The sequence below is a fragment of the Pongo pygmaeus genome, chromosome 2 (genome assembly GCF_028885625.2).
Source record: "Pongo pygmaeus isolate AG05252 chromosome 2, NHGRI_mPonPyg2-v2.0_pri, whole genome shotgun sequence".
NCBI lineage: Eukaryota > Metazoa > Chordata > Mammalia > Primates > Hominidae > Pongo > Pongo pygmaeus.
This window is the reverse complement of record NC_085930.1, coordinates 85,952,957-85,965,940: the sequence shown is the minus strand read 5'-3', so window position 1 is coordinate 85,965,940 and position 12,984 is coordinate 85,952,957. Positions and strand designations below refer to the sequence as shown.

Below are 12,984 nucleotides of genomic sequence, written 5' to 3'. Positions count from 1 at the left end.
GTGTTGTATAAAGTATTGGGCACTATATTCAAAAATAAATTCCTACAAGAGTTCTATTTCCCTACAAAGAAAACAGTCGCTTGCAGATAAGATATTTCAGCAAATACATGTGGTGTGTAATGAAATGGGTTTTGCTTTGTTACAATCAATTAAAATGGACACCAGACCTGAAGAATCTCTGAGCAGACAAAGCCAGTCAGGCCTCATAAGTGATCTTAACTCTGCTTGATTTGCAGACATAAACAAAACTTGAGCTATTTCTTGTAAATGCCTATGTTAAAGAAAAATGAAACTTCAGACTAACCAATTGGAAGCAGAAAGTTCTAGTTATCTAATTTACGGTTACATAACTAGAACTTTCCAGCAGGATAGACCAAATAAGGCAACAGGATAACTGTAACCAATCCAGTATTTTCTTTGCTTTACTTTCATGTTTGCCCTATAAAAGTCTTCCCTTCACGTTCTTTTGATGGAGCCCTGGAAGCACTTTTGGTTTGGAGCTGCTCATTCCGTGAATCACTGGTTATTCAAATCAACTCCTGACAATTTTACGGCACCTCAGTTTAAGTTTAAACAGCTCCGTGCCTCTGTTATAAGCATGTATCTGAAAGAAAACAGGATATTCTTCTTTGTACTTAAATAAACTCTAAATGTGCAATAACTTAAAAATATGAGACAGCACAAGTGAATCCTAAAATATATTAAAATGTAAGGCATTTGCATATACCTGATTCTGAAAATACGGCATGCAGTTTTACTTCTCTGGCTTCATATTCTAAAGTTTCTGAAGCATATACCATAGAGCACAAAAAGAGCTGGCCTCTTCTCAAATTTATAACAAATTATATTTTGTTCTTCTTTCAAACATGAATTTAATCCTCCCTTTATTAAACTGTTTCCTTGGTTGTCTGAGTAGAGAATCATTGTAAGCTGAGTCACTTACACCTTCCATCAATTTCAAAACAACACATGAAGTAACACTGATTTTCACTGAACCTGTATCAGACACCTCCCATTTCTGTAGATGTGCATTTATTCTAAATCTAAGTTTTGGAAGTGATAATGGAATGAAACACTCAGAAAATATCAAAAGCTAAAGTTTTCACTATGCTTTAGAAAGGTTTGCAACTTGGTACTTAAAACAATGCTTTAAGGTATTATTTTCATGTCTATAGATGAGGCAACAGAAGTTTAAAGAGTATATTCAAATGGCTAATAAATATGTGAAAAGGTGCTCTACCTCATTAGTAATGACAGAAAGGCCATAATGAGATAATGCCTCATACTTACCTGAATGACTAAAATTGAAAAGACTAACCAGTAGCAAAGGCAAAGTAAAAGATAACAAATACAAAAGAGTATACAGTACATGATTCCAGTGATATTAAGTTTAAAAATAGGCAAAACAAATCTGTGATATTAGAAATTACCTTTGAGGGCCGAGCACAGTGGCTCCTGCCTGTAACCCAAGCACTTTGGGAGGCCCAGGTGGGAGGACCCCTTGAGATCAGGAGTTTGAGACCAGCCTGGGCAACAAGACAAAACCCTGTCTCTACTAAAAATACAAAAATTAGCCGGGCATGGTGGTACACGCCTTTAGTCCCAGCTACTCAGGAGGCTAAGTCAGAAGAAAAAAAAAAAAAAAAAAAAGAAAAGAAATTACCTTTGGAGAGAAAGCAGGGTAGGAAAATGATGGGGACTGCATGAGGAGGAGGCTTGCAGGATCCCTGTTACGTTTTATTTCTTTTTCTTTTACTTTTTTTTTTTTTTTTTTTTTTCAGACGAAGTCTCGCTCTTGTCCCCCAGGCTGGAGTGCAATGGTGCAATCTCGGCTCACTGCAACCTCCGCCTCCCGGGTTCAAGCAATTCTCCTGCCTCAGCCTCCCAAGTAGCTGGGATTATAGGTGCCTGCAACCACACCTGGCTAATTTTTGTATTTTAAGTAGAGACAGGGTTTCACCATTTTGGCCAGGCTGCTCTCGAAATCCCGACCTTCTGCCCACTTCGGCCTCCCAAAGTGCTGGGATTACAGGCGTGAGCCACCGCGCCCAGCCATGTTCTATTTCTTGATCTGGCTGGAGGTTAGACGATATGTTCACTTTGTAATAATTCATCAAGCTGTATACTTAAAATTTGTATACTGTTCTGTATGTAGATTATACTTTAATAAAAGTTTTTTAAATTTTTTAAATGATACTGTCATATGAAATTATTTTCCCTCTAAATGAAAAGTGTGCGTGTGTCTCAATTTGTGTAATAAAACAACCCTCTGAGGTAAGTACTGCTATTATTACCACTTTATAAATGAGGATACCAAGGCACACAGAAGTTAAATAGCACGCCCAAGGTCCCACAAGCAGTAACTGGTAAAGACAAGACTGGAACCCAGGCAGTCTGGCATAAGAATCCCACTAAGAGTCCCTTCCATTCTTCAACTTGTCTTTGGTGCTTAGGGAGCACATTTCCTCATAGATATTTCAAGGGCTTTCACAATATGATTCAAAGTTGGATCTAAACCAGGAAGTACAATCAAATCCAATGAAGTGCCTTTACTAATGCCAATCATGTACTTTTGCTTTTCAAAACTAGGCCTCCAGAGAGCAAAAGATTTCCTTATCTTTGGCCAACAGAGTTGGGGTCATTGGAGAGATTTGTGCCAAGTGTCCTTTCCTTGTATTCACTTCACAAGATGTTTCGTGTAAGTGAACACTAGGTGTTTTGCGTAAGTGAATGCAACATATTCCAGATGTTACATTTGCTACACCTTTGGAATTCTAAGTTCAGAATTAAAATAGAAACCAGAGTATAATTTGGAAAACAAAAACTCAAGGTTAACATTCTATATAGTGCTTTTCTTTTAAATGTCTTTAAATTCTTAACAGAAAACCACAAAACCCTACTTCTATTTCCTATTTTATATCATTTTTGCTCTTTATGATTTAAAGAATACTAATGCTTAGAATTCTTTAAATCAAAATGATGAAGACCACCAGCAGAACAAACTCTATTACTTTTCTCTCATCTCAAGCTCAGCTGGAAAATAAGAGAATTATAAAATATTTAATGATACACTTCATATGAATTCAGTTCAGTAAGTAAGTTTATCTTGAAAAGACTCTTGTTTTATTCAGCTTGGTAGAGGAACTTCATTTCATATATACGATAATAAGAAACACATTAGTTGTAGAGATACTTGTGTTAGTTCCAAGTGAAAATCAGCATTTGGGTTAACAGTCAAGCAAAATAACTAAAATTTTCAGCTCTATGACTGACATCATGAGTGGAAATATATGTCAACCTGTAATATTTTTATTGAATGACATGTTTACTAAACAGAATTATCTTAGACACACTGCAAATAAGCAGTTGTAAATATCAGTTGATAAAAGTTTAACAAAAACTGGTGTTTTGTAATTTTGACTTTCTGTGTATTCAACTAACTAATCCTTATATCTAACAAGACAATTGATACCTTTGAAATAATTAGCTTTGGGCTCTCAGGAACCTCTACTTTTGGGCAGGTGGACACGAAATAATTACTGCCAAAACTACAGCCAGTTTCCTTGCAAAATCACATCAACTCATCTATACTATTTTTTTGGTTCTGTTCTCTAAATTTTGTGAAACGAAGCCAGGATTGAAAATACTCATTACATTTCTATGTTTTTTAACTGGTTTTGAAATTTCAAGATTTGGAAAAAGTACTGTGAGATGAGCTGTGCATTCATTTTCCTGATATAGCATGAGAAAAATAAAATAACTCCCACATACCTTTATCTACCCAAGATGACAGTTAATCTCAAAAAAAGTTGAAATAATCCAAGCATTTGAAAATATTCCATAAAGTCAAAATTTTGGAAGAGAGTGTTTTTTTTTTTTAAAGAAAACTGGCTCTGACAGTAATTTTTCCACTCTCCCTCCCCATCCTATAGGTTTTACAAAATTAAAATTTGAGGTGAGCCACTAAGAAAAGCTATTTCAACGAAATCCAATGATTGTCCTGGTAGATTTCATCTCTCAATGGCTCTCTATTATCCTTTGCACACAGTTTCAGTAGATGCTAAAAGTTCAGTATTTTATTACAATCGTCTGTCCTCTGGGTACTTTGTGGTTCAAGCAGCTTAAGGAGCTGTGTGTCTCGGTATTTACAGATTTCAATTGGTTTGGGAATCTCTGGGAGGAAAATGATTCTTCCCTTAGAAAGCAGTAGGAAGAAAGAATAAGTAGCGAATTAATACATGATTAGAGAGCCACTGATAGGTGTTTCTACCTAACCAATGAAAACAAAGTGCTTATGTAAGTGGAAACATTGTTCTTTTCGCAAATACCTTCCTCATGGCTGGCTGCCTTTGAACTTCAATAACTTTGCTATTCCTGAACGGCACTGGAGAATTGAAGATAAGTGCTAATAATACCTTGCCGTCTGTTTTGTGAGTCAGAAGAAAAGACAAGCAAAAACATAAGGCCACCAACTATTTAAGTTATGAGGAAAACAGACAAGTGTACTACCGATATAAGACAAAATTTTATGCATGCAAAACAAAACAGGCTATTGCCAGTATATTTATTAATGGGAAGCTTCCATATTTAGTTCAGACCACATTTCTTTTTTAAAAAATCTGGTATTATTTTCATTTATGATTCTCTTAGTAACGAATCAGATTTCCCACATCTTCAGATATTTTAGTAACCAACTCAATGTATTAGATACTCTAACAATATTGAGACAATGATTCTCAAATAAAGTTTAGGCCAACTGTGATGGCTCACGCCTGTAATCTCAGAGATCTGAGGGCCTGAGGTAGGAGGATCACTTGAGGTCAGGAGTTTGAGACCAACCTGAGCAACACAGCAAGACAAAAAATAAAAAAAAATTGGCCATGCACCTGTAGTCCTAGCTACTCAAGAGGCTGTGCGGGGAGGATAGCTTGGGCCCAGGAGATGGAGGCTATAGTGAACTATGATCACGCCACAGCACTCCGGTCTGGGTGACAGAACGAGACCCTGTCTCTAAAAAAAAAAATAATCAAAAAATTAAAGAAAAAGTTTTATATCAAATTGTTGTGGCATATATGTACTTCACAGGCCTGTTAAAAGAATGAAATGAAAACCATGTACATTAGACTTTCAAAATATTTTGGTCTTTCTATGTAACAAGCATCTACCTAAACCATGTTATAGTCAATTGAGTATCTACAGGTGAAACAAAGCATACTGATATTTAACTTGGTTACTAAACTAGCTGATTAAATATTAATTGAATGCCCACACTGCCCCTAGCATGGATGTGGTAGCTACATTCTAGTTAGCTACCCTCAAGTTAAAAAGATGCACATGAAGCAGCAATAGAAACTATGAAACCAGGTAACAGTTATTTGCTACTTAGTACGTATGTTACAAACTAATGGTCAGAGATAAAAATTAGAAAGCATACAAAAGAAGGTGGGGCCATTATTTCCCAGTGATTTTTGATCCTATAACCCTAAAATTTTCCAATATTTGGTAATACCTTCAGCATCTTTATGGAAGGAATCATAGTACTCTTCCCTCTAAATCATGTAAGCATAGGACCAGTCGCTTCTGTGTAAATTACACAAATAAAGTTCATGCCAACCAATGTTTCGACTGGCACACTGTATCTTTTTTATTTCCTTCCACCTCTCAGGACTGTACACACAACCTCTGAAATAAGATCCCAGGAGTATTTATAAGCCTTTTACCCAAAACGAGAGTTAAATCATCACATATTCCAATGTGAGATAAGAGAAGTTGCGGGCTGGGCGCAGTGGCTCATGCCTGTAATTTCAGCACTTTTGGAGGCTGAGGCGGGCAGATCACGAGGTAGGCAGTTTGAGACCAGCCTGGCCAACATGGAGAAACCCTGTCTCTACTAAAAATACAAAAATTAGCTGGGCGTAGTGGCGTGTGACTGTAATCCCAGCTACTCAAGAGGCTGAGGAAGGAGAATCGCTTGAACCCAGGAGATGGAGGTTGCAGTGAGCCAAGATAGCGCCACTGTACTCCAGCCTGGGCAACAGAGTAAGACTCCGTCTCAAAAAAAAAAAGAAGTTGCATCTGGGGCTGCAGAGTACACATATTGACTTATCAACTCTCACCAGGAAGAACAAGTGAGCTCTTGACGGTGAGAAATTAAAACTGGCATATGATCTCCCTACAAAGAGAAAGGTTACCTTAGGATCAGCTGTGAGCAATTTGAATGCTTGATATACTTGAGCTTCCTTTACACCACCTCCAAGATCCAAGAAGTTGGCTGGCTTCCCACCATTAAGGAAAATGATATCACAAGTAGCCATGGCGAGCCCAGCACCATTCACTGTGAAATGCAAATGGGACACAAGACAGGCTACATTTAGCAACATGAAATGGTCCATAAACATTTTCCCTCCCCCATATTGCCAAGAGAGAACTCTCATTGCCAGGCCAATTTATGTCCTGTTTGGAATTCCATTAAACCAGATTAGTTCATAGACTTTTAGGATAAAGAATCAGGACATGTATATGCAAACAATGAAACAAAAAAGACTTAGGAATGAGGAACAGGATGTATTGGGAAGTTAAATCAATCTGAAAAACAGAAAAAAGGAAAGGTTTAAGTAAGTAACCGATTTGGGCCAGTAGTAAAAAAGGAAGTTTTAGGTTCTGGAAAGTGTAAGCTTAAGAGAATCAGGAGGCAGAGAAACAATCTATGAGAAGTTGCTGGGACTTATGAATTACATTCTTTTTAATATACTTTAAGAGACAGGAGTAAAGAATGGAATTCTCAATGTTTTGTTTGCTGAGAATATGCTCCTTTGAATGTGGCATCTGTGGGATTGAACCACAAGGCTTCCCAACTTCAGTGGGATTTTATACTTTTTTACACTTAGTACAGTCATGCATGTTTACATAATGTTACCTGGATAAACTTAGAAACAAATGAACAAATGACTGCACAAAAACAATATTCTTATCCCCTTGTTCCTCTTTCAAATTAACATAAGCAATGCTCACCAGCAACCCAATCGTTAAAACTGGAACCAAAATGTGCCAACATCTTAGGAGCCTTTCTTAAGAAAGTAGGTAGAGAGTTTTAATATCAAAAGTCTTGTTTTCCAGAGCTAAGTTTTATTGATCAATTGCACTTATTTTGCTTCTTAAGCTTAATTATATAAAATTACTTTCCTTGAGATAGAAAAAAAAAAATCTCCTGAACACAGCAGAAACAGAAACTCACAAGGTAAAGTACCCTTCATTTTTCTGACCCTCCAATTCCCTAGAAAAGCCTATGACTGTGACTAATTAAATTTGGAGTAACTAAAATACAAATGGTTTACACAGAATCTTAAAACAATTTGAAATGCGTAAATCATAGATTTTGAGGCTGCTATGTGGTCAAACCATGCACATTCCTACAGAGGCTATAAATAATCTGTATTTAATTTGCTTTAAACCCATATACCTTTCCCCTTTCTAAATGCCTACAAATATTGTGAGTGCATTAGCTTATCAGGATCAGAATGATGTGAGTAATCTGGTACATTATAGTTACTGCTCCAATACAAAGCAAGAGCTTTTGGTATCACTTGTAATTGGATGTCATTTTCTATTATATTGAACAGCAAACTCTTGGATGAGGTCTCTTCATTTCTGAATACAATGATATTGTTGGTTTAATGAGCTACAAATCATTTTTATTTTAATTCCATTAAGATTAAGACCTCAGTTTCCAGTACAATGAACTGATTCTACCAGAAACACAGTCTTGTGCAATTAAGTCAGAAGCGTATAAATCTGAGCACTATAAGCTGTGAACAATAATAGAAACTGTATTGCTTCTATAGACATTCTTATCTCAGCTGAGAAGCCATTTTCACAAATTTAGATGAGTGTGATAAAATCACTTGTTTTATTAATAAACTAGCATAATGGATTAAACATTTTATCCTTTGGTTATCACAGAATCTGAAACTTTAGTAAAGTGATTAAAGTGTATGTCCTCTTCTATTTCCTGTGATAAAGGAATTTTGTTTTAAACCTAAATTTCAGAAGAGTTCTGCATATTAATACTGAATTGAGCAGCAAAGCTTCTAATTTTTTACTAAGCAAAGTTTAACTGAGATGTTTTAAGTCAATATTTCTCAATTGGGGTGATTTTTGCATACCACAGCCATTTGGAACTGTCTGAAGACATTTATTTTAATTTATTGATTTACATGGGTTTATTTGTCTTCACAATTGGGGGTTGATAGTACTATCTAGAGGTTAGGATGCTAAACATCTTATGACGTACAGGACAGTAAAGAATTATCCCACCCAAACTCTCAATAGTGCCAGAGTTGAGAAATTCTGCTTTACACCAGTGACCATTAATCAAAACAACCTTGAGAAGAAACTTGGATTGTTTCCTAAGACTTTTCAGCTACAAAAAAACTTACGTGCTTACTTCTTCTTGGTAAATGACATTTCAGAAATCAAAGTTTCCTAAATTCTATAAGAATCCACAAAGCATTCTTTTGATATAACTGCTTCTTACCAAAGCAGGCAATGTTCCCATCCAGTCCTATGTATTTTAGATCATATTTGGCAGCTTCATTTTCAATGGGCTCATTCTCTGATTTGTCGTCCATAGCAAATATGTCTTTTTGTCGGAATTCTGCGTTGTCATCAAAGTTTATCTTGGCATCAAAACAGACAACTAAATAAAGAAGAAAACAATCATACTTGAACATCTCTTGAGGATCTACAAATTAAGTTCTTCAGGCTGGTAGGCACAAGCAAAGGGAAAGTAAGTACTGTCATTTTTTTTTCTCATGTTACAGGCAGGAGAGGCTGCTTTGGCTTTCTTGACCTTTAAATTTTAGGGTTTGGTCCCTGTTGTCAAGGGACTTACGTCTAGTAAAGAACATAGTAATTTCTATCTGTTGTTCTCATTTCAATAGAATAACCACAAAAGTGCCATCAACCATTAAAAGTTACAGACTGGCACAGCTTCATAGATACAGCTTTGATTCATTATTTTTATTATATATTTTTAGTATTTAACCACTAATTATCACCTTTCTCTTCTATGTAAAGAAAGACTAGACAATATTATTATTTTGTCCCCTATTGTCCTTTTCTTGATATCGTAAAGCAAAATTTTTATTGAATCAGTATCCTCTCTAGTATTTCCAAAAGATTTAGTGGAAAGAATGCCAGACTAGAATCACTCGATTTTTATTTGATCCTTAACCAACTCTGTAACATTTATTAAAAATAAAAATTGTATACACTTGAGTCTTGAACAACATAGGTTTGAACTGTGAGGGTCCACTTACAGGTGGATTTTTATTCTCAAGATGTAAAGCCCCAGAGGGTCGACTTTTCACATACATGGGTTCTGCAGGGCCAACTGCAGGAATTGTGCAGTATGAACGAAGTTTGGTATATCTGAGATTCCTGGAACCGATTCCCTGCATATATTGAGGGACAACTGTGTATTTAAAGCATACAACATCATGTTTTGATATACATATAACACAGTGAAATAATTAAACACAGTGAAATGATTACTACACTGAAGCAAATTAACACATCCATCTTCTCATATAGTTTTTGGTTTTTCTTTTTGGTGTGGGAGAGCACTTAAAATATATTCTTTTAGCAATTTCCAGCATACATTACTAACTCTGTAACCTTGATAAAATAACCTAGTTCTTCTCTGGGCCTTGGTTTTTTAATTGGAAAAAATAGCAATAACAATCCTTAAAACTAGGGCCATGCCCTTGATTTGTACAGGACCATCTTATGGCACTTCAGATTCGTTATAAGACACAAAAAGACCAAGACTGGTCAGTTACAATGCCAGGATGCCAGGCATTATTAGCACAATTGTCTCTAGTTTCTGGAGCCGGTGGAAATCTCCTGGACCCAGCAAAACTCATTCCATGATAGAGACAGACTACAGGGCACTTTCCTTGATTTACATATCTCCTATACATACAATCAGGGAGAGACTGCAGTGGAGAGGGTGGCATTATTGGCATCTGGGTTCTGACCCCTTTTATTATCTCTCTTGGTGTAGAAATTAGTGTTCTGTGATGCCATGTCATCATAATGTTTATTTATTTATTTATTTATTTTGGAGATAAAAGTCTCACTCTGTTACCCAGGCTGGAGTGCAGTGGCGTAATCTCGGCTCACTGTAATCTCCGCCTCCCAGGTTCAAGCGATTCTCCTGCCTCAGTCTCCCGAGCAGCTGGGACTACAGGCATGTGCCACCACGCCCAGCTAATTTTTTGTATTTTCAGTAGAGATGGGGTTTCACCATGTTAGCCAGGATGGTCTCGATCTCCTGACCTTGTGATCTGCCCGCCTCAGCCTCCCAAAGTGCTGGGATTACAGGTGTGAGCCACTGCACCCGGCCAATGTTCTTTTACTTAACTTGGGATATTGATAGCCAGGAATCTTTGACCAAAATTTACAGATACTACCTATTCTCCTCCAGCATTGCTGACAGGCACCTGACTCTTGAAAGGGAAACAGCCACAGAACATTTCTCACTCACTGAAAAGCAGTGGCTATAATCTCCTAATTCTACTTGCTTCTTATGAAAATAAAACATGGCTGTATATGGCATCTTGGCATTAGAGACCCTAGGTAGAGGGTTTTCTCCAAGAGTTTCCCTACCATAATATTCAAGCACTTTGATACAAATCTGTGTAGACCAGCATATTAACATCTAAGAATACTTGTTATAAGTATATATACAGACCACACATGACTTAAAGTAGCACTGAGCGACAAGAGAGAATCTTATATGGAAGTTAATGTCTGCTTAAATCCTTAGTCTTGCCCCAAAATGCCCAACCACTTCGTCCACACATTGTGAATGGTTGGAGTGAATGAGTAATTACTTTCCAAAATATTGAAAGCTTATTGACAGAATCCTACAATTACCAAAGGAATTGGCCAATGTTCTCTGCTTGCTACAGGGGAATTTTCTCAGCAGTTAATGACTGGTATAATAATCAATAAAAAAGCAACTTCATACATGGCTTTCCACTAGGTTTATAAATGCATTCTAATTAATTTATTAGTAATTTTAGCTCCTCCATTACTCATTGGCAAGATTACTTATAACCGACATCTTCAAAATGAATGGGCAAAGGTTATCAAATTGACTTCCTAAGGGAAGAGTTTCAAATAAAGGAATTCTTGGTTGAGATCAATAAACAAGTAAATCAAAATAGTTTCAAGCTGACCTTTGCTCCTTACAAAGACTACAGTTACAAGCTGCTTCAGAGAGAGAATAATTAATGGGTATGTATGCAAAGTTCAAAAGGCAATCCCAACTAAATGCCTGCAAAGCTAGATTTTCAGAGGATGTTTTTCTGTGGTATGACGTTCTCTCCAGGGAACAATCTTGATAGAACTTTGCAGTTAACCCAGAGCTTCAAGATGGTGACTATGGGATAAAAGGGGTGTATATCTACAATGGTCCTGTGCCAACTGTTAGCTCTCTGTAGAGAAAACTAAACAACCTAATTGGATCATTGCATGTATGTCTAAGTGTTTGGGGAAGTTAAAAACACTACCTAAATATGAAGTAATTTATTTAGAGGACTTAGGAGTTAAGAAAGGGGATTCAAATTGAACTGCCACCTTCAAGACCCAAGTCTTTATTTAGTGGGTAAGGGATGAAAAACTTTAAGGATGTCAAGGGATTCTTTTAGACACATATTTGTTATGCCTGTTTTCTATTTTAAAAGTAGTCTGTAATAGTGTGATTTATAATAAATATATTATTTTGGTCTTCATCCCTAATTCCTAGCATAGAGCTCTAAAACCCTTGGGATTTCCTAAGCAATACGGGTGCTAGGAGAATCTTGTGTTCTAACATTTGGCCTTTGACCCTCATTCCTGATGCAGAGCTCCTAATCCCTTGGGATTTTCTGGGAGATAGGAGAGTCTTTTGTTCTATTAAGGTAAGTCTTGGTGGAGGCTTCTGTATGGGGCTGGTCGCCAGAAAGACCAAACTATGATTAGAAGCTTGGAAATTTCAGCCCCACCTCCATATGCTCCAGAAAGAATAATGGATCATCCCTATGTAATAAAGCCTCCATAAAAATTTCTCAACTCCAGGTGATTGGAGAGCTTTCAGGTTGCCAAACACAGGGTGATGCTACAGGGTGGCTCATCTGTGGAGTACAGGGAAGCTTGTCACCCCTTCATGCATACCCTGCCCTATACACCTCTTCATCTGGCTATTCCTTTGTATCATTTAAAACATCCTTTATAAAAAAATAAGATAAAAAATAAAATAACCTTTCTAATAAATCAGCAGTAGTAAATAAAGTGCTCCCCTGGGTTCTGAGAGCCATTCTAGTAAATGATGGGGCACATGGAGGGAGTCCTAAGAACCCCCAATTTACAGCTGGTCCATCAGAAGTACCAGAGGCTTGGTCTTACAATTGACATCCAAAGTGGGGTCAGTCTGATAAGACAGACCCCTTAACCTATGGGATCTGACACTAATTCCAGGTAGATGGTAAAAGAACTGAACTGAATCATAGGATACCTAGCTAGTGTCAGAGATTAGTCAGTGTTGGAAAAACTCACACATCTGGTCCAAGAAGTGTTCTTCTGTGTTGAGAGTTTGGTAGGAGAAAAATGTTTGTTTTTCCCTGTTACACATAGTTCCAAACAAACAAAGTGCTTTGCTGTCTTACCATCTACAGTATTGCGCCATCTAAATGATTTTCCTTGAACTTGACCACTTAATATAGACTGGCATCAAAAATATCAGGGTATAAATGACAACTCTTGGCACTTCCTAGCCATCTATCCCTCAGTACATTAACCTCTCTTAAACCCAAGCCTTGTCTATACAATGGGGATCAGAGTATGTTCTACTCTAGGTGTTGGTGGTAGGAGAGATTGTATGCAAAGCACTTAGCTTCCTAGACAGCGGGTCCTAGCAAGTCATTAGATGACCACACCACC

At 37.0% G+C, this 12,984-nt stretch overlaps 1 protein-coding gene across 3 annotated transcripts in view; it reads right to left on the bottom strand.

The window, feature by feature from the left end:
- Positions 1-12,984, bottom strand: part of SUCLG2 (succinate-CoA ligase GDP-forming subunit beta) — a 292,876-nt gene that overhangs the window by 118,081 nt on the left and 161,811 nt on the right. For 2 of the 3 annotated variants that reach the window (XM_054480754.2, XM_054480755.2), the window contains exons 8-9: positions 8,534-8,695; positions 6,192-6,334 (exon numbers count right to left, since the gene is read on the bottom strand). In XM_054480754.2, the coding sequence (XP_054336729.1) occupies positions 6,192-6,334; positions 8,534-8,695 (305 nt within the window). Of the gene's footprint in view, positions 1-1,945; positions 6,335-8,533; positions 8,696-12,984 lie in introns of those variants that run through there. The other variant, XM_063661853.1, reaches the window with a different exon arrangement.